A 22,603-nucleotide genomic window follows, 5' to 3' on the forward strand; every position below is an offset into this window, starting at 1 on the left:
CATTAGGAAGGCCCATGATGGGAACCACAGGGTCACAGAGCCAAGGCTTAGGAAAAAGAGGTGTCCCATTGCCTTTGCTACCTCAGACAAACCTGTCAACCCACCTCTGGCCTGCAGAACCCACCCCAGGAGCAGCAATCTAAATAGTGAGGTACCTTGGAAGGGTATTGTGGACAAAGGCAAACCCAGTGTACTGAGGCAGGCCCTGCAGAGGCCTGCTTATCTGAGCCCACAGTAAGGCCGTTAGTAGGGCAAGCTACCTACAATCACAGGCTATGTGGGGCTTTGCTCCTTCACAGGTATATTCTCGGAAGCAGCCGGTTTTCACAAAGGCTTCCTGGTGGCTCTCTTGCTTTAGTAAGCAGCGAGAAAGGGCGGGAGGGGAGAAGGGGGTGTGAAGTAAGAGCTAAAAATAAACACTTGACCTGGCTGCTGGAGGCTGTCCCCAGCCCACCGGGAGGAGCCAGGAGCGGGAGGAGTGGAGCCAGAGAACTGGCCCAAGCCTACACTTTCTAGATCCTGGGAATGGGTGAAAGGCAGGCATGTAGAAATCTGTGCCTGGCAGTGTGAGCACAGCTTTGAGCCCCCACCCAGGGTGCCCTCACTTGCACGCCTCACCCTTTCTTTCTCTCACTTTAGCCTATTCTTTTTTTTAATGTGCATTGGTATTTCGCCTGCATGTATGTCTATGTGAGGGCATCTGTGTCCCTCACATAGTCTGTAACTGGAGTTATAGACTGGTGTGAGCTGTGTGGGTGCTGAGAATTGAACCCAGGTCTTCTGGAAGAACAGCCAGTGCTCTTACCAGCCCGGCCATCTCTGCAGCCCCCTCACTTTAGTCTTTATTTCCTTACTTCACTCACCCTCTCGGAATATGAGCACCTCCCTCACTAAACCTCACCCAGACCCGGAAGTAGGAGAATGGCTGTCTGTCCCTTTTGCTTGGCTCTTTTGGGATGCAGCCAGAGAACAGACAATGGGGAGACTGGTGACCACCTCTTGTCTTGTCTCTGTTAGTCCTTTTGCGGACAGGAAGATCCAAGTTTCCCGAGAGCAGTCATTAGCTCAAGCTGGGACATATAGGAGCATGTACCAGGGCACAATGGCTCGAATGTCACTTTCGCACAAATAAACAAAGTGCAGTGCCTCGCCTGTTTCTCCTGGAAACCAGAGATGATTTTATTGCTCCCAATACACACAGAATGAGAAGGAAGTTAAGGGAGGAGGTATGGGGTAACCCCAAAGCATGTGAGGACTGTAACCTCTGAGCCACTGGCTAGTAGGGGACAAGGAGACTGTGGGCTGTTTGGGATGCTGGGCATCCTCCCTACACAGTCTGCCACGGTCTGAATGAGGCCACAGGCCACATGTTCTCTTTGTTTGTGGAGCTGCTTTGTGTGCCAGTTATCATGACCCATCCTGACCTATACCTCACAGCCAGCTACCGAGCCATATACACTACTAGACCAGAGTGCAGTGAGCAAGAACCCCAGGGGGGACTGAATACGGTGGCTTATGCCTCTAATCTTAGCACTTGGGAGGCTGAGACAAGAGAGTTGTCATGAGTGTGAGGCCAGCCTGGGCTACAGAGTGAGATTCTGTCTCACAGAGCTGAACTCCTCCCCCATAAAAGTACCCATAAAATAAAGACACCCAATGGTAAGGACTCAGATGCTGGGTCACAGGCATGGCCAGCCTCAGGGCCGCTGCTCCTTTAGGACTGTGTGATATCCAGTCCATTCCATGTCCCTGGATATGCCCAAGCTCCTACTTTCTGGGTCTGTGCTCCCCTGAAGCTGAGATGTGCTCCCCTCATGCCCTAGCACCAAGTGTCCTCAGGAGTGTCAGAGCCTGGCTGGTCACAGTGCTCACTGACATCCAGATCATGAGGGGCTTGCGAGGGCTCTTCCTCCCATCATGGACACTGTCTCAAGACACCTTGGTTCCAGTGTTGTGACTTAAGATTGATGGCTGTTAAGGACCTGCATACACACCTGAGGTGCAGCAGTTCACACGGACACCTAACAGGAGAATCTGTTCCCATTCCACGGAAGAAGAATAAGCAGGATTCTCTGAGATTGCCACCCCAGAGGCAGTCTGAGGGGAAGCAGAGGCAGCTGTGAGCTTGTACCCCATGCCCACACTGTAGCTCATAAGACCAGTCTAGTCTTGCACATCACAGGTGCACAGCCATTGTCCGGGGAGTCTTGGTCTTTCAAGGGCACAACTGAAACTTTGGCAATGATAATGAGAAAGTGGTGATATTACTATAACAATTCCACTAATTTCTTCACACTACTGAGCTGAAAGTCAATTAGACAATGAGCCAGAGGGTACTATTATCTTTCAAAAAGATAAATGGGTTAGGAAAAAGTTGGAATCAGCACTCTTAATTATGAAATGACTCATTAAATAGCACTAAGGCTGCTTTCTTAGAGGAAGTTTCAAGTAAAAATTGGTCCAGTTGTAGTGATTCTTCTATGGTATTCTCTGAACTCTATCTAGAAAGAAGGAAAAAGGTTTCCTACAGTTGTAGATGTTGAGGAAAATGGTCAACCTATTGGTCTGGCCTCAGGTAAGCACCAGTAGGTCTACTAGACATATGGGGAGCTGTGAGTCTGTCCCTCCCTGTACATGGATGCCGAGGTCTGCCTTCCAGTGTGTGTGGAGACACAGCTCAGTCACACTGAGCTAACAACTGGCCTCTGCTAAGCTAAGTGTGGGAGAGACAGCTCAGCCGGCCAGCCCCTGTGACCTCCACAAGGGCCAGCATGCTGACTCTGCTACCTCACTCCCAAGGCAGGGTGAAGCTCCTAGCACCTGTGAGGAATCAGAAGCCTCTAACCAAGAGGTGCAAACTAGGTCACAGGGAAGCACAAAGTTGCTCCGAACAAGTGACCATTCACAGAGGTGAGATCAAAGAGTGCCCATGGCCTAGTTAAAGACTTTAGTGAAGCAACACTGGAAGGAAGGAATTGGGGTCACACCACACAGCCCCTCCCCACCAGCCATGCCCTGGCAGCCACACATCCAAGGCAGGTGAACCTACAGGAAGTTGTGATAAGTGTGTGGCCATTTTGTAGACCAGAGGAAAAGGTTGAGAGCTCTAGGGCTATGGCCACTGGATGGAGAGCAGAGACCAGATTCCTGCAACAGCAGGGTGTGGAGCTATGGGTGTTTGGTCTGTGGAGTGGATGCTGAGGTGAGAAGAGCTGAGCATGACTCTAAGCTGTTGGCTTGGATCTCTAATGATGGACAATAGGAGTGTTTCCATAGGGAGGGGCAGTGCGGCTGCTCGTCCACCCCTTCATCAGAGCAGCCACAGGCCTTCTGAGGACAGCGGCATCAATAGACAGAGCTACTGAAAGGAAGGGGCTTGGGGCGGGGGGGGGGGGGGGGCTGTACCCTGCTTGACTACTGTTAGAAGCATCAGGCAGACAGGCAGATAGCCTGACTTTGGGAGGAGCTAGGACCCCATCAGCCATGTGTTCAGGCCCATGGAACCTATAAGACTATGGAGGCAAGGATTGCACTGGCCAAGGAGGAGCTCTGAGGAAGAGCATGGACAGCAGGGCATGGGATACAGTGGGCAATGCTGCCTGCTGGGAGGTGGGAGGCCCAGAGTCCAGGAAAGCTGGAACCAAGCAGGTAGAGAGAAGCCTACATTAGAATTCAGATGCCTCATCCCAAGTCACCACATGACTGGAACACTTTTGTTTGGGCTGATCCAGCATTTCCTGTGGCCTGCCCCTAAGGCTGCCAAAAGGAGCTGTCAAGAACATTTATGGTCCTGGATAGACAGTTTACTTTCTCTCTATGTACATCCTGCTCAATGAGAAAAATGGGCTGAGCTGTCTCTTGGGGATAAGGAGCTTCCAAATCAGGCCAGCTCAAGACTCCACCAGGGCTCACAGCCCCTCAGTGTCAGAGCACCTGTCTGACCAGCAGTGAGCTTATACCTAGAGGTGTCTTGGCAAAGCTGGCTTTGGAGACTCCTCAAAAGACCCTTCCCCACTGTTGGGTGGGTCAAGTGTCCTCCAATGAGCCACTGACTCTACAGCTTCCACAGATAGTAATGTTGGGCCTGAAGGGCCATGTGAGTGTCACATAAAGGGTATCATCTCACTCAGGGCTATTCCTCCCCGTATGTTGGAAAAGATGACCTGTGGTGGTTAAGTGGTTTTCTTAGTTACACCAGGTTTTATTTTCAAGGAGGCCTATCTCAAGGAAGTTAGAACAGGGTGGCATAGAGACAATAGTAACTCCAAGTTCTCTCTCTTGTCCCACCTTGGACTAGTGGTGGCTTGTTTCCCCTGTCCTACCACCAACCATGCATAACTCAACTGACTATCACATGTACTTTAGGTGGCTGCCCACAGGAAGGGTCTTTGGCCCAGTACTCTGACATGACATATATCTACCAGCTATGATGAACCAACCAGATCCCCAAAGGCCATGCCCAGACATGCCAAAGGTGGCCAAGGTAAAGCTACATGAGTAGTCTTTGGCAAGGGAAAGAAGTAACAGGATTGGGGGAAGAGTAAACACAGTCACAAGGCCCAGCATGGTCTAGCTTTGCCTGGGTACCTGTCTTTCAGGCCTTTCTAACACTCCCTGTTTGACAAGAACATTAGGCCCAACATCAGGCCTTTCTCCATCCTACTTGGCTCTGCCCAGGTTCCAGGACACTTTCCTGGAGCAGAAACAAAGGAAAGAATATCTTCAATCCTAGCTTTCCCTAAAGCCTTCCTATGAAAAAGCATTTCTGAGCATCCTATCCCCTAGGCCAGCTCAGGCCTACCCAGGAAAACACATGTGGATGAATGGCTAGGGCTTCGACAGGTACCCATGATCATAAGACAGAGGATCAAGTATGGATACCAGCTGGCTGGCTTGGAGCCTGGGTGATAGGAAACAGTCTATTTCACTGTGAGTGTTCGACACAGCCGTTTGTGTCATGGTCCTTGACTCCTGAACTTTGTGAACCATAGCAGGATGAGACCTCAGGATCGTCCTACCTGATCCAAGAGTTTGGCATCTTTCACCAAGGCCGTGCTTTCAGGAGCCGGAAATGGGAAGGCCAGTTACGACCTCCTAAGCCTGGACTCAGTCCCGTAGCACTGCCTGGCCAGTGAGAGCCAGTAGCTACCGTAACCCCACCTCCTGGAAGGGTTCTGAGTGAAAGGACTGGAGCATGAGGCAAGGGCAGGAAGTGGATTAGGACCCCTCTGTAGCATTGGCTGTCAGTGTGGCCCCTTGACTGCCTCAGCCCCAACTCTCTGCGGCTCCCTTGTCCCTCTCGTCCCACACTCTAAGTCCTGCCCCCTCAACAAAATTCAAGGAAGTGAGCTGGCCCCGGCTCTCTTACCTCCACCAGGTGGGGCGTTGGATTAAAGCCACACAGGTTGCACACCTGGAGCTTGCAGGTGGTGCAGGTGTTGTAGTTGGCTGGACCCCTGCTACCCACATTGAGCTCAGCTTGGCACAGTGGGCAGGTGGCCCTTTCCTTCGGCGTGGTCTTTGGCTTGGCAGCAGCCTTGGATGCTGCCACCTGATGTTCTGCTCTGCCATGCTTTGGACTGGCCGTTCCTCCAGTTTTTGCCAAGGCTCCAGGCCCTGATCCAGGACCTGTTCTAGCCCCAGGCTCAGTTTTGGCTCCAGATGTTGGCTCAGGCCCAGGCCCTGAGCCTGGGAGTCTTGGGCCAGCCTCCTTGCTGGCATCACTGAAGACAATCTTGGGTGGCCCCTTGCTGGGGGAAGGCTGGCCCTGGGTGTCAGCCTCTGGCTGCACAGATATAAGGGTGCTCGCCTGGGTCAGTAGTGATGCTCCAAGGCCGAAGAGCTTCCCGGTGAGGCCCTCCTGGGGCTGCTCACCAGCACCAAGCCCAGAGGGCACTGTGGTGGCACTTTTGCCCTGGGCCTCTCCTACAGGTGGCCTGGGCTCAGCTGTGGAAGGCTTGGTAGAGAGGGGGGGCTGAGGAGACACCCTCCCCACCTCTGGAGGGGCAGTTGCCTGGGTAGGCGCAGGGACTGAGGTGGCCCTAGCTGTTTCAGCCTGGTGAGGACCAGACTGTGTGGCCCCTGGGCCCCGGGATCTCTCTTGCTCTGGCTTCCCCAGAGGCTGTTTGGCTGGGGAGTGGGCAGGGGACAGGGCCGGGGAGTGTAGCTGCTGCTGGCTCTTGGATCGAGGCGCAGTGGTCATGTCCATTCCCAGAGCCCTCTGCATCTGACAGTTCAAACAGAGCCACTCCTTCACCTGAGGGAAGAAACAACACAGTTAGCAGAGTGGACAGGGTCATGGTGCACAAAGCTCAGGCTGCTACAGAAATAGACAGCACCTGAGGTCACTATCTGGTCTACAACACACACACACACACACACACACACACACGCACACGCACACACACACACACACGTGTACAGTACACACATACAGACACGAGCACACATGCACACTCATGTGTACTCACACATACAGACAAGTGCACGCAGGAACACACGCACGTGTGCACTACACACACGTACAGACATGCACACGCACACACACCATGCAGAATTAGTCAGTAAAGAGCAATAGATGATAGAGGAAAGCATAAGGAATAAAAGAAGCCGTGGTAGGGTTCTTGCCCTGGAAAACCTTATATCCTCACTGAAGGGACAAGACACAGAGCAAAACTCCTGCGAGCAGAGTGAGGGGCACTAATGAGATGTGACACATGTAAGGCTTTTGATTATCTTTGAATTACTGCTTGTTTTATGGTGTCAGTGATGACACCCATGGTCACATGCACTATAGTCAAGCACAACACCTCTAACCACAAGACAAGGAAGATGGGGCAACTTGTCTCTAAGACAAACAAGGCAATGCTGATATTCATATTATAAACATGTAGTTTCCCTTTGCCATGAACCCATACAGGGATGGACATGTGACCATGCCACAAGATATTCTGAGACTTCCATGTCATCTATGTGCTAAATGATGTTTTTCCTTTTGGACTTCTAGTCTCATAAGTTAACACTAGCTTTTCCCGCTGAATAAAAGCATTTATAAATCAGAGCACACCACCGACAGACTCACACCCCTCTAAGCACCTCTCAGCATGCTGGGAAGCCCTTCACTAGGCCCTCACAAGCCACCCCAGCCCTGCTTCCCAGCTGGCTTCCTTCCCTGTCATCTTTCCTTGGCTGTCTCATCCTGACACACTTGGTCTCCTGCTATGCCAGATAATCCTCAGAACTCATGAGGCCCCAAGGCTGTAAGAGGTCTCTGCTGCTGTCAGGTGGCTTGTCAAGTGTCCCAGCAGCTTGCAAGCAGCACCTAAAGATGAGGAACACATCACATGTGCATGCATGCTGGAGGGTCTCTTCAGAGATATTTTGTCCTCCCAGGAGAGGAAACCAAAGCTGAAGTGAGTTAGCAGTGTGCTCTTGTAGTCACAGAGGTAGAAATTCTTGCTGCTGGCAGGAGCAGCCCTGGCAGCCATGTTTAACTCCTGATTCCTAGGCTGGGCAGCCTGGAGCCCGGTGCCTTCTCGAGTCTAACCTCTCCTGATGGCCACTCAACTTCATATGGGTTGAGTTCAGAGATAGAATCCACCCCTGCAGATACTGCAATATCCTTCTCCCAAAAGACCAAAGCCGGCTCTAGAAACTCTGGGGAAGCCTACCCCCAGTTGGGAACTGTTAACCCACTCCTGTACTTCTGAAAACCCAGTGAAATTTTGTCTACACCAGACAGGGAAAGCCATAGGAAAGTCCATTCTAGATGGGGAAGGAGTTTTCAGAGGCAGGCTGCTTCTGCTCACTGGATGAGGGATGCTACAAGGGGACTTTCTAACAAAGGCCAGTGGTGTGGCCCAGGGTGGCAGCCACCAAACCCATTCCTTCAGTGGTTAGACACCTAGGCCACACCGAAATGTTCCAATTGTTGTGCACCTATGGAAAGACTTCCTGGGATCTGGGAGGTAAGTTCCCTGCTTTGGGACTTCAGGGTGACCCTGCCTTGGGCTAAACAAAGGCACGAGTTACAAAAACCCTCCTGTACTGGCCTCCAGCACCTCTCTTTCCCAGCCCCCACCACCAAGGCTGTGCCACAGGCATCTCACCTAAAATAGAACCTTTTCAAGAAATGGCTGAAACACCCCTCAGTGAGTCATCTGCCAGATGGGCACAGCTATTTCTATCCAGCCTTTTCCAGACGGCGGTGAGGAGCCTTGACCGATTCCTCCCCCAGTCTCTCCCGGGACTCAGGCTTAGGCAGATAGACCTGGTTCATGAGGCCTCCCAAGGAGGACCCTGGCAGAAGCAGCTCTCTGAACTCAGCAACTTTCCTTTCTGCCTCCTGCAAGGTCCCTAAGGGATGCTGGGAAAGTCCTACCCTACACTCTTCTTCTCCCTACTCCAAGGTGCCCACCATGCCACACTATGAGACTAGATGGCAACAGGGCATCCAACCCACCTGTCCAGCAAGGCAGGGTACACAGGGACAATGCTGTGGGAGACACTCTGGCTTCAAGACCAACCTGCAATGCATTCTTCCTTAGCTGCATACAGAGACTCTTCATCAAGGGGGCTGAGCCCAGGACTCAGACCTGTGACTCCTAGGTACCCTCCAAACTGTCCCCCAGAATTAAAGAGACTAACTCTTCTGTCGGTGTGACGGGAATCCCCTTAGGCTCCTGCTGTCCTGACCAGGCACTTGCTCAGGAGATGTGCCTGTCTCACACCTCACATTCTGGGAGCCAGAAGTAGAGCTGGAGGCACCTTCTCGGCTACCCTGAGGTAGATGACATTAACTTTCATCACTCTGACATTTCTTTACAGCAAGGAAGCCCATCCCACCATCTCAGGAGGTTGGCAGGGCCCTCCATGCATTCCCTGAACCCCAGCCCTGGGAGGGCTGGAGGCAGCAAAGCACAGAAGTCTTGGGTGGTTACACAGGGCCCGGGTGGTTTGGAGAGGGGACGCAGGAGCTGCAGGAACGTAACTTTGCACAGGGATCTGCAAAGGCATGGCCCCATGGGCCCCACGGCTCTGAAAAGACTTTCTCAGGAGGAAGACTCCCACCTGCTCTTTACTCAGACTGTTCAATGTGCAGAGGAGTGGCTAAGTAGGCCCCAAGACCAGGGGACCAGGCAGCAATTTTGTGAACCCTAAGTTGAGTGAGGAGCTTATGGGTAATCTGTCTTCAACAGTCACTCCCCACTGTTCCTTCTACTGCTTCCTGGGACAGTGAGAGAAGTCGAGGCATATTCCCCGTGAAGGACTTTCATACAGGCCCTCCTGATAAGGACAGCAGCAGTCTTCGGCCTACCGCCATATATCAGCCTCAGGTAAGGTCCGGGCATAGCTGATGCATGTGGTCTCACAGGATGGTCCTAGGGAAGAAGGCTTCCAGAAAGCTCCAAGGGCCCCAGAACCAACAGGTCCTCTTGCCACGTCCCTCCCTTAGGCCCTGTAGCAGAGAGATCTGCACCACGAGCCTACCTCCCTGTAGAGAGCAGCCTGCCTCTGAGCCCTGGCCCTCACTGGGAGAGTAGCATCCAGTGTGGGATCACTCGGCACTGACATCATGCCTGATACTGAATTCATGCTTTCCATTTTAAACATCACAGAGGCGGCTTATAAAGGAGACTTCCCTGCTGCTGCCAAAGCCAGAGGGTCCTGGGATGACCCCACGCCGGTATGACTCCATGCCTTTCTGGATTGTGAGTCACTGGTCAGGCCTCATTAGGAGGTAAGCACTCCTCCACCCCTAACCCCTAGACATCAAGGAGAAGCCAGTGTCGAGGCTGACCTAGACCTTACAGCAATAGCAACCACCTGCCATATCCAACTCCTGCTGTTGCGTAGTCACCAACAGCGTGATTCTCCTGATACTGTCATCTCAGCTTAAACAGGGGGCACCTCAGAGCATGACGAGGAAGAACATGAAACCCAGTCAGACATGACCAGCAAAAGAAGCCTGTGCCAACCCGGAGATCCGAGGAAGGTCTTGGGAGTGTGCCCCAAATCTGAGGACGGGGGGGGGGGGGTTTGTGAAGGCAGATGGTAGTCGTTCCGTGAGGTTAAAGGCCTCGCTGGCCTAGGACTCCACGAAGGGAGGAGATTATTCTCTTGCTGTCCTCTAGGTACATCTGCCTTTCTACTCTCTCCCTCCCAGGCTGCTCCTCTGTGCTCTTCTCCCTCCACAGTCACTCCTCAGTCCCCAGTCCAGCTCTCCTGGAGAGGCTGCACTCCTTGGACCTGCCTCAGCCTCTCTTTTTAAATCCCCAGGACCTTTGGGGTTCATCACCTGGCTTCACGCCCTTCTCTCCTCTTGGATTTTGTTGGTTTCCAGGTATCTTCATCTAGGTTCTTTCCTATCAAAAGTCCTTGTCTCCTGCCTCTCAGGTAGCATTAAACTCACTCCGACCATTACTGCATGTGACCTGCAGTCCCCATGGGCCTGACCCAGCTCTCCAAAGCTCACTGAATGGTTCAGTTAAGCTCGGTAAATGTCATTATATGTATATTTTATCTAAAATAACCTACAGTAAATACTGAACCCTACTTAATAGTGATATGCCTGCTGAAGTGGCCAGTGTGAAGTATATCTGATAGCCAGATGGCCAGACCGAGACAGGAACATGCAGTCAGAAGGGTAGATGTGGTGAAGCCAGAAGATAGCCAAGCATGGTGGTGCGCGTCTTTAATCCCAGCACTCAAGGCAGAGGCAGGGAAATCTCTGTGATTCTGAAGGCAGCTTGGTCTACACAGAGAAACCCAGTCTTGGGGAAAGGCCAAAAATAAACAAAACAAAACAAAAAACCAACCAAACAAAAATCCAGGTAGTGGATATGAGAGTGTTCCTTGTGAAATTCTTTCAACATCTCTGTGGGATTTTCTAAATTTTCTCATAATACAGTATTGAGGAGGGAACTATTGTCTGGCTGATGTTCTACCACCAATTCTGATGGTCTCTTGTCGTTGTTGGATTGTAGGGTTTGATTGTATATTCTGAATATATCAGTTCCTCATTAGATATATGATTGTCAAATATTTTCTCTCAAATTCTTTAACTTTTCATCAAGTTCAATCTGTGTTTCTCTCTGTTGGCTGTGCCTTTGTGTCTTGGACAAGAAACCACCATGCAGAGTTAAAAAGGCTTGTTTTGTATTTCCTCATAGGAGTCTCACAGTTACCATGTATGTGTAAATGTTTTGTTCACTTTGGGTTAAATATTATATGTGGCTAGTGTAAGAGTCAGTTTTGTTCTTTGGCATATGAACAACCAGCTTTTCCAGCATAATATGTCTTTCTCCATACAAAGCTCCTGGTACTTCTTGACAAAGATCACTTTGAGCTGGGAGTGTGGCTTGGTGACAGAATACTTAGTGCCTGGTATACAAAAGGCCCTGAGTTGAATCCTAGACACACACACACACACACACACACACACACACACACACACACACGTGATATATTTGGTGGTTTATTTTGTTGTTCTGATTTTTTCTTTTCTTCCCTGCCCCAACCCTGGGACCAAGTTCCCCTGTGTGGTAGCCCTGGCTATCCTGGAACTTGCCTTGTAGACCAGATCACATAGATCAACCTGACTCTGCCTCCTATGTGCTGGGATTAAAGGCATGCACTACCATGCTGCCTTGATTTTATTTTTCTTGAGACAGGGTCTCCCTTTTTATTTAATTTAAAATTTTTATTTTACTTCTATGTGTATGCACAACCACAGTACCCATGGCGTCCAGAAGAGGGCATTGTATCTCTGGAGCTGGAGTGACAGGCAGTTATGAGCCACCTGATGTAAACATTGGGAGCTGACCTCTGGTCCTCTGGAAGAGCAGCCAGTGCTCTTAACCACTAAGCCATCTCTCCAGCCCAACTTTGGTTTTTGCCAAGATTGTTTTGACTACTTGACAGCTTGTGTGTGTAGGTAAAAGGGCATCTTGCAAAAGCCAGCTCTCTTCTTCTACCATGTGGGTCCTGGGAGTTGAACTAAGTTCATTAGGTTTGGCAGCAAGCACCTTTACCCACTGAGCCATCTCATTGGCCCAGTGGTATTTCTCTGCCATCTTTGTCCCATTGCTTCATTCTGTTTCCTTTGACTTTACATATAAAGGAGTTTTAGGGATAAAATTCTGCACTTTCTGCTCTGGTTACTTCTGCATCTGTGCACAGCTGGGTGCACAGCCCCCTCTGTGGCTAGAGATGGCACTCCATGCCTGTCGGCTTCAGTCATGAAACTGTCCCTGCTCCAGCACTCTGGTCTCTTTCCCATGTCTCCAGCGGTTCTGGCCTCCATCCTACAGATCCAATTAAGGTCCTGTCTCCTGAAAACAGTCAGCCTGGGACCATGTTCTAGCAACAGGGCTGGCTGCCTAAGAGCTGGTAGAAGCTTGGAGGATTCCCTGGAATTGACTGGAAGTTTATTGTTTAATACGTATTAATCTTTTCCCAGATCAATCACATTTCCCCTCCCTCCCTCCTCTCCTCCCAGTCCCTCTCCCCAACCTCCCCTCTTTCCACCTGCCCCCCCCCATCCACTCCTTTCTCTTCAGAAAAGGGCAGCCTCCCATGGCTATCAACCAGCCATGACATATAAATTGCAGTGAGCTAGGCACCTCCTCTCTTATTAAGGCAGGTGAGGTGACCCGGTAGGAGGAAAGGCTCCCCAAAGCAAGTAACAGAGTCAGAGACAGCCCCACAAGAAGGCCAAGCTACACACTGTAACATATGAGCAGAGGGCCTAGGCCAGTCCCTGTAGGCTCTAGTTGGCTCCTTTAAGGCAAACTGCCTGAGGCCTGGGCATGTGGTGGTTAAGAACCCCCTTCCCACTCCAGCCTGCCCAGAGGCCCACTTTCCCCTTATTTAGGGGTTGGGGAATGGCTACAGCCATCTTCTCCTGGCAGAGGACACCTTTCCTCTTCCGTTCACTCCAGATCCCATGCCTTTATAACACCTGCCGCTCATTTGTATCTGGCCCAAGCAGCAGTGTGGCCAGGAGGGGGCAGGGAAAGGGGGCAAGGCTGCTGGCTACAGCCGAGGGTTCTGTGCTGCTCCCAGCACCACCCCCGAGCCATCTGGTGCCCTGGCCCTTGCAGGGAAGGAGTGGGATGCAGGCATCAGAGGGAGAGCCTTAGAGCCATCGCATCGGCTCCCTTCCTTCTCCTCACCACCCACTGGTTAAGCGTCTAAGCCCAAGGCTTGCCATCAGGGTAAGGGTGCAGCAAGCGAAACATACCTGCCTTGGTCTCAGCAAAGTCTAAACCTGGAATAGATAAGGTCATGGCTACACTCTCACTCCTTGCTTTAAGATTTGAAACAGTTTTATTTACTTAGTCTCTTTCTCTTAACCCTCTCTTACACCGTGTGTGTGTGTGTGTGTGTGTGTGTGTGTGTGTGTGTGTGTGTGTGTGTGCATGCATGCGTGCGTGTTATCATGGCTTGTGTTTAGAGATCAAAGGACAACTTCTCTCCTTCCACCACACAGATCCTGGGGATGGAAATCAGGTTGTCAGGCTTGACAGCAAGTGTTTTTCCTGCTGAGCCTGCTCAGCAGCCTGGCCGCTTTCTTTTCCTTCCTCCCTTCCTCCTTCCTTCCTTTCTTTCTTTTCTTTCTTTTTTTTTGAGACAGGGTGTGTAATAGCTCTGGCTGTCCTGGAACTTGATCTGTAGACCAGGCTGGCCTTGAACTCACAAAGATCCCCCTACCTTTGCTCCCAAGTGCTTGGGTTAAAGGTGTGCACCACCACCGCCTGGCACCTGCTTCTACTTTGAACAACTCTGGCACTGAGGACATTTACAGGATTTTTCCTAAACTTACATCTAGGGAGGGTCAGGAACATTTCCCCACTCCTCCATCTCTGGCTTCCTGCTATCAATGTTGCCGGGGCAAGGGTTTCTTGTCATGGTGAGAACAGTGCTGATGCCAAAAGGAAACTCTCTTCAAGTCTTTTGGCATGGCTTCTAACAGGTGAATTTTTTTTTTTTAATTTTTAAAAAGATTTATTTCATGTGAATGAATGTTTTTGTCTGTATGTGCACCATGTGCATGCAGTACCCATGGAGGCCAGAAGAGGGCACAAGATTCCCTTGGAACTGGAATTACAGATGGTGTGAGCTTTCTTGTGGGTACTTGGGGATGGAAATCAGGTCTTCTACTCTTGAAGTTAGTAGCAGATGTTCTTAACTGTTGAGCCATCTCTCTAGCCTGAAGGTGAAATTCTTTACTGGCCTTGAATTGAAAACAAAAATCCAAGTAGAAATTATCCAGAGGGATGAGTGGCCTAATCCTATTTATTTCAGACCAATCTCATTCTGTAGAAAAACGAGGCATAGGTAGGATTCCTTAGGAGAAAACTGAGACAACCAACCACTGCTTTTGACCCTCCAGGTTGTTTTGCTTCAGAATGATCCAAAAATAAGTCAAGATTCCATAAAGCCATCTGTCTGTCTATAAACAGAGCATGGAGAGTGGAGAAAGCCTGAGTGGATGAGTTCTCAGTGAGTGTGTGCTGTTGACATGGACGAGCATGACAAGGGCCCTAGCCTCAGGCCGACAGGACAATGGCAAAGCCTTCCCCACACCCCCAGGGTGAGACCCAGAGGGACAGCAAAGCCTTCCTTGAGGGTGTGAGTATGACTGTTGATAGTGTGTGCAGAACGTGTCCTCTACAGCATTCTCCCCCCAGGTTTTTACAGCTCCCCTACAGGAACTATTCTTCCGAAGACTATATAAACCTTCCTCTTTGTTCTGTTGTGTTGCAATAACTCTGCCTCTCTCTTCAAATCTATATAATAAATGTGCTGAACTTCCAGGGTTTCTCCAACAGAGAGCCTTGCCCACATGATCTTGGCTTTTCTGTCTGTCTGTTTGTCTGTCTATCTGCCTGTCATCTTTTCTTCATTCCCTTACAACCCCAGTCAGGTCCCTGGAGCCATGCTGGACATGTCACTCTTTCAACTTCCGCAGTGTTAAAATGTCCCACACATGCAAAATGCCAGCAAAGTATGTGGTCTCTCTGCTCTAGAGACCCTCCAACTGGGGCATGGGCAGAATAGTGACTTCCATGTCCAGCCAAACAGTCATAGTCACAGTTCCTGTCTGTGACTCTCATCTCCAGGCCTTGCCTACCGTTGTTGCAGTGCCTGCTAAAGCAAAGTAGTAAGACACTGACTGATTCCAAGAGATACAAAAATAAAAGCGCTAGTTTGTAGTGACCATCACGAAGTCATGCTCAATTTGTGCCTTTGTTGATTGGCCTCTCTACCACACAGTCAGCAAGAGGGTTCCATCTTCTCCCGATCTGCCTGGCAATCTGAGGCACATGCCAACTAGCAAGTCTTCACTCATGACACATAAAAGATATGTTCTATTTTCATGGCCACATATCCTGTAACTAAGAATAGGTGCCAAGAAGCTGGGAGTTGGTGGCACACGCCTTTAATCCCAGCACTCGGGAGGCAGAGGCAGGTGGATCTCTGTGAGTTTGAGGCCAGCCTGGTCTCCAGAGCAAGTGCCAGGATAGGCTCCAAAGCTACACAGAGAAACCCCGTCTCGAAAAACCAAAAACAAACAAACAAACAAAAAAAACAAAAACAAAGAATAGGTGCTGAGACCCTCCATGTCATTTGTGTGGTCCTTGCTCCTTTTGGGGACAGCTAGATCCCCTCTGTCTGACCATATATCCTATCAATAACTCTAGACATAGGACCTGGGCTGGTAGGCCCTCATCTAAGACTTAGCATCTCCACACTCCCTCCTGGACAGGGTCCCCATGACCCTCTCCTACAGCTGTATGTAGTGTACTGAGCTGGGGATGGCAGTAGCCTCCACCCTTTTCTACTCCAATTGGGCCACTGAAGAAAACATGTGATGTCATTGAGCTTCTTATGAAGGGACACACACACACACACACACACACACACACACACACACACACACACACACGTCACTCAGCCAATCTCAGAGCCAGCCTTCACAGGCTAGGCAGAAGATTAGCCTGGACAGGCCATCTTGGCTGTGTAACATTGAGTTAAGAGGTATTTAGAACAGATGTCATTTCTTGGGACAGGTTTTTTGTTTGTTTTTGAGACAGGATTTCTCTGTGTAGCTTTGTAGACCAGGCTGGCCTCGAACTCACAGAGATCTTCCTGCCTCTGCCTCTGCCTCCTGAGTGCTGGGATTAAAGGCGTGTGCCACCAATGCTCATCTCTCAGGACAGGTGAAACAGATGTGTGAGCAAGACCGGCAAAGTTGTTTCCTCATCATATTAAAGTTGACCAGGGAGATGACTCTGCTCTTAGCAAGTGACAAAGGGCAATGGCACTGGCTTGACAATTACGCTTTGCCATTCCTCAGGAAAATGTGCCAAGGTTTAGTTTTCCTTAACAAGAATATCCCTGAAAGCCAGCTCCAGGGATGCAAAGATTCTATCTTCAGGCCACTTGGAAGAGAACATCTGTACAACAGACTAGGACAGCATTTTTCAGATGGGATGCCATGGAACAGCAGCTCCTCCCAAGTTTCGTGAAAGCAAGACTGAGAAAGGCTGCCAACTTATACCCCGTCTTAGAGCTCTGGGTGCTCCTGAGGATGCTGACAGCAAGTACTAAAGACCACTTGATTTGTTCAGCCCCACATTTGTTTGAAGTATTTGGCCAAGAGGTTTGCTCTCCACTAAATACCGTGGATTTGCAGTAAGTCTGAGGCCCTCTTTCCTCCTGGCCCTGAGCCTCAGCTTCCGCCCAGCACAATGAGGCAGATGGACCGAATGTCTCCAAGGTCCTCCTACTCTGCTGTTTTTCTAGGCACAGTCAAAGGCTGGCTCCCTTCCCATCTCACTAAAGGTTCTGGACTTGGAGGAACCAGGAGGCCAAGGCTGTGGCATAATGAATGCTGGGATACCCACCAAGATGCTGGTGTCACCATGTGTGGCTCTTTCTCACCCACCCCAGCTAGGGCTGCAGCACAAGTGAACATCTCATGGAGGGGTTCCGGGGGAGAGAGCAACATGATGATGGGATAGATGGCCCACAGAAACGCTGGCCATCAGCCAGGTCTCCCCGCTCCTGGGAGGCTGGGTACTTCTGGCTTCTCGGTTGGTAGGCTCAGACAGGTGAGCTTCCCCTTTCTTGATCACACCGTTCTCAATATGGAACAGCTGACACTTACTTAACTGATCAGTGCAGGGATGGGTCTGTTTCTAATCACAGATGCAATAATCACGAGCGTGCACGCCTCCTCAGGAAGCCTCCACATTCCAGGAGCAACTCCAAATGCACTGAGTCATCGCCCCACACCAGCAGCTCCTGCCTCGGAATCTCACACTTACCTCTCGAAAACCACACATCCCACACCCACAGCACCCCACAGCATATATAGACCCTGACCTGTTAACAATTATTCTCACTTATCCCCCTCCCACATGGTCCAAACAACTCCAGCTGCTGATAAGTCCCAGTGGCTGCCTACAGTAGCTTCTCTATCCTGTCAGCAGTCTTTGGGGGGAGAAGCAGAGACTTCTATGGGTAACCCTGTGGGAGAACAAGGATATCAGGAAACCCGTTCAGTGCCTGCCAAAAATATGGTCCTAATTTAACTAATACATGGGAGCCCCCAGCCTCTCTGTCACCAAAGGACCCCACAAAGGCTCTGTTAGGCATTCCACTCCAAGCATCAATGAACAAAGCCACGGTGGAGACGTGGATTGACGGTGCTCTGGGGCAAAAGAGGCTAAGCTCATGGCTATAATCCTGAGGGATAGCTCTTGTGAGAGTAACGGCCCTGGGAATGCTTGGCTTCCACCACAGAACTGGGGAGGATAGTCTAGTCCACCATTTTAGGCCGCCAGATAATGGGAACTGAAACCTAGAGAGGAGCTGTCCAGAGTCCTGCCAGAATACCCTTGACCCTCTTATCAGCATCCCTCTCCAGGGTTGTCAAGGAGAGAGGCAGCCCAGGGACAGGGGACTCTGACTCCCCTTGGAGGCATATATGGCCATGTCTAATGGAGTAACCATTGGAAGATTTTGTCCATAAGATTTTCTTTTGCCCTCTCCAGGCCTCTTTTAAGTTTTGTTTTGTTGTTGTTATTTTTATTTGTTTACTTTGGTTTTTGATACAGGGTTTCTCTGTGTAGCCCTGGCTGTCCTGGAACTCGCTCAGTAGACCAGGCTGGCCTCTAACTCAGAGATCCTCCTGCCTCTGCCTTCTGAGTACTGGGACTAAATGTGTGGGCCACCACCACCAGAAGTATTTTTATTTTTTGAGTATAGGTGTTTTCCTGCATGTATGTCTCTGTGCACCCTATGCGGAGAAGGCATGGAATCCCCTGGGACTGGAGTTGCAGATGATTTAAGCCATTTTGTGGGTGCTAGGAATGAAGCCCAATCCTCTGGAAGAGCAGATGGTGCTCTTAAGTGCTAAGCCATTGTTCCAGCCCTTTTTAAATTTTTAAGGCACAAGAATCTCTCAGGAGACTGGGGCCAGACCTTGCCATCTGATTGCACATCTTGGAGCCAGTACCACCGCCATTACCACCTCTATGATCAGGGTACACAGGCACTGGTGACGAAGGAAAACAGGCATGGTCAGGGTTGGGAGAAAGGAGGGAAGGAACCAGAGGAGAGATGTCAATGAGTCAGTAGTCAAAGGCAGGTGGTGCGGAGGGTAGTTACCTGGGTAAGATGAGGGTTGGGGTTGAACCCACATTGGTTGCAGACCTTGTTGTGACATTGGGTGCAGGTGTTGAAGTTTGGCTGGCTGGGGGCCGATGTGAGGTCCGAGGTCTTGCATATAGGGCACAGGGTGCTGCTGGGAAGGGGAGCAATCTGGGGGACAGAGTAGGGTGACGTAGGAGTGCTGCCTCTGTCCGGCGACACCGAGGGGGACCGTCCCGATCTCTGCGTCCTGCTGTCTACCTGCAGTGTCCTGCGGGGACCATCAGCCTCCTGGCCTGATGGGCCTTGAGCCCTTGTCTCTCGGGGGCTCTCTCGGCCTGGAGCAGTAGCAGAAGCTTGCTTTGGGGTCGGAGAAGTAGTTCTCTGGCTACCCAGGGGCTCCTTGGGGTCCAGTCTCCGTGAAACACTAAAATGACATTGAAAATGACTGTTAGAGACACGTCCTATAGAAGCAGCTTACATAGGTCTTTTCCAACCTACAGTGACCCCAAGCTCCATCACTGTCCATTTTCTCTTTCACAGCGACACCATCACAGTCGCCATTTACTGTACCCTGTGCCTAAGCCCTGAAGAGCCGCTTGGCATCAGGCCACATGGCAGACTGTTCTCTTTCACGCTCTGAGGAAGAGCAGATTCTAGTTAGCAATCTAGTAGTGCATCTCACATGGGCTGGACTTGTCTTTCTGTTTGACACAGGGTCTCAGGAAGCCCAGGCTGGCCTTGAATTCATTCTGTAGCTAAGGACTACCTGGAACTTCTGAATCAAAGCCAGGTCCTCTGGAAAAGCTTCCAGTTCTCTTAACCAGTGTGGTGGTTTGAATAAGAATGGCCACAAAGGCGCATATATCTCCATGCTTAATCGCCAGGAAGTAGCACTATTTGAAAGTATTAGACGGATTAGGAGGTGTGGCCTTGTTGGAGGAAGTGTGTCACTGAGGCTGGGCTTTCAGGTTTCAAAACCCCATGCCAAGCCCAGTTTCTCTCTCTGCCTACAAATTAGGATGTAGCTCTCAACTGCTTCTCCAGTGTCTGGCCCCATGTCAACATGCTCCCTGCCATGATAATGGATTAAACCTCTGAAACTGTAAGGCCCCAATTAAAAGCGCCCCCCCTCCAGGGTTTCTCAGTGTAGCCTTAGCTGTCCTGCAATTCACTCTGTAGACCAGGTTGGCCTTGAACTTGCAGAACTCCACCTCTGCCTCCTGAATGCTGGGACTAAAGGCGTGCACTACTACACCTGGCAAATGCTTTCTCTTATAATAGTTGCCGTGGTCACAGCATCTCTTCAAGGCAATAGAGTGGTGACTGAGATAGCCAATAAGCTGTCTCCAGGCCAGGACTGCTCTGTTAAGAAGCCTCAGGGTGATGCCAACATCCAAAGACCCTCTAGCAAGCCTGCTGCCCAGCCAGGTCTAAGACGGTGGGATCAATATTATTTTTTCATTGGTGTAAGGCTGGATAGTGTTTCAAATCCAGCCTTTGAGAAACACTGAAGGAGTCTCAGTGTGCCTAACACCATGTCCATCCCAGTTCAACCTGTCTGCAGAGCTGGGTAAAAGAAATATTCAGGCTAAAATTCAATTTTCTTGATTTCTTCCTTGGACCAACTTAAGTTCATTTCCGCTAATTTACCTCTTTTCCAGTTTGAAAGAAGGTGACCACAAAAATCAAAGACCAAGTTTCCTGTTGCGTTCCAGAACATCCTAGACTGGCTTTGACCTGTATTCCTTTGGTGGCTGCTGACAGCAAAGGGACAGAGCAGGTTTTCGAGACACTGGTGAGGCTTCCCTTATGTAGCCCACAACGGCCTCAAATTCACAGCTTTGCTTCCCACTATGACTGTAGGTGTGAACTACCATGACTGGCTCAAAGCGATATCATCATCATCATCATCATCATCATCATCATCATTATTATTATTATTATTGATTTTCGAGACAGGGTTTCTCTGTGTAGCCCTGGTTGTTCTAGAACTCTGCCAGCCTCTGTCTCCCAAGTGCTGGAATTATAGGCATGCGCCACCACAGCCTGTCTCAAAGTGACTTTTAAACTCAGTGCTGTATCACAATTTAGCCTTTCTTTAGGAATTTTATCCATACTGAGGGCCTGGAACAAACTGGCCTGTGGCTGGTTTGCTCCCTACTGCATCCCAGGACCTGCAAAAGCTTCCCACTGAGTGGACATTCAGTGAGGGCACCAAAACGAAAAGGAAGACGTGTGAACAGCAGGGTGAGCTCAGGAAGCAGGGCCCAATCAGGGCAGTGACATCATTCAGTTCTGAACATTTCACATGGAGTTTGCTTAGCAACGGGCTCACAGGAAACAGATTTCAACAAAAGCTGCCTTCCTTCCTTCCTTCCTTCCTTCTTTCCTTCCTTCCTTCCTTCCCTCCTTCCTTTTCCATCTGTCTTTCTTTCAGTTGTTCACATTGACTGGCCTTTGTATTTGTTCTAGGTCCTCCGACCTGTTTGGCAATATCCTAACCTTCAGACTATGAGCAACATGCAATAGCATCCATCTGAAGATAGCTATGAACGCAGCCCAACACAAAATCATAAGCTTATTTAAAATAAAATATCATGAGACTTCTTTCTGTGAATTTGTGTGTGGGGTGGGGCATAGACTGGTTCCCGAGTGAACTTTTTTGATGACAACTCGATGGCGATGTCATAGGGTAGGTTGCACCTGAGGTTGATAAACCACAGTGCAGGTCAGGTCGTCAGGTGCCCACAGTTACTCTTTACACATATACATATTTTATAAGTCTTCTTATATTCTTTATGAATACCTGCTGAATATTTAATTAAAATGAATTTTTCAAAAAGTAACTCAGACAGGGATTCAAACCTCGGGGGTTAGAAACAGATGTGCAAACAAATCACTGTGAGATCCACGGCCAGAGTCCTGAGGAAGATGACGAGACTGCTGCGCTAGGCTTTAAAGGACAAGCCGTTCTCCCTGAGGTGGAGTAGCAAGCTCGGCAGAAGAAGTTCAGAGGGGCTGTCAGAACAGGACCGGGATGGGCGAGGGAGGCATGAATATGTCAGATGCAAATCACTATCACTCCCACCACCGAGATCTGCTCCTGACTGCATTGAATGTTCAATTACCTGAATTCTGTGAGAAGCTCAAAATGAATATAGGGACAGGCAGGACAGCAGGGTCTTTAAGGTTTCCCAACCGAAGTGCACTTGGGCTCTGTGGCCCGGGGAAGATGCTGAAGGTAGGAGATCCGGGGACAGTTTGTAGAATTAGAGGGCAGAAAGACACAACGAAGGACATTCCTGCTTTTCAGTCACATGGGGAATCCAGAGAAGGAAGCCTTCAGGGGTGGGGGAATGCAAAACCAAAATCTGGGTTTGGTTGTGTTGAGGATTAAGGGGAGCAGGAGAAATCTTACAGCGTGGCTCTAGATATTTTATCCGAGGAGTGAGTTCACGGGCACAGAAGTCACCCTGAGGGTCCAGGAGAGCATGCAGGGATCCAACAGCGTCTGAGGACTTAGAGGAAAGCCCAGAAATAGCGCAGTCACAAAAAAAGACAGAAGAAAATGACCCCATATAGCTGGGCATGGTGGCGCATGCCTTTAATCCCAGCACTTGGGAGGCAGAGGCAGGGGGATCTCCTGAGTTTGAGGCCAGCCTGGTCTACACAGTGAGTTCCAGGACAGCAAGTGCTACAAAATGAGAGCCTATGTTGTAAAAAAGAAAGAAGAAAGAAAGAAAATGATGCCGTAGGGTTAAAGAGGCTCCCATATTGTAGAGCAGCCAACACTGCCCCAAGGTCTACACACCTGAGGCTGAGTCCTAGAAGAAAATGACTATACCTAGGAAGACCATACGCCATACCATGAAAGCCCAAGATTTCTCCAAACCCAGTACAGTTCCTCCTCCTGATTAACAAAGGTCCCACCATGACA

The 22,603-nt window shown here is 50.1% G+C and overlaps 1 protein-coding gene across 1 annotated transcript in view; it reads right to left on the reverse strand.

Moving 5' to 3' along the window:
• The window catches only part of Bsn (bassoon presynaptic cytomatrix protein), an 83,747-nt gene that overhangs the window by 16,204 nt on the left and 44,940 nt on the right, over positions 1 to 22,603 (reverse strand). Inside the window, exons 2-3 of the mRNA XM_035443957.1 lie at positions 18,682 to 19,090; positions 5,369 to 6,256 (exon numbers count right to left, since the gene is read on the reverse strand). Of these exons, the coding sequence (XP_035299848.1) occupies positions 5,369 to 6,256; positions 18,682 to 19,090 (1,297 nt within the window). The remainder of the gene's footprint in view (positions 1 to 5,368; positions 6,257 to 18,681; positions 19,091 to 22,603) is intronic.

This window comes from Cricetulus griseus, chromosome 4 (assembly GCF_003668045.3).
Source record: "Cricetulus griseus strain 17A/GY chromosome 4, alternate assembly CriGri-PICRH-1.0, whole genome shotgun sequence".
Taxonomy (NCBI): Eukaryota; Metazoa; Chordata; class Mammalia; order Rodentia; family Cricetidae; genus Cricetulus; species Cricetulus griseus.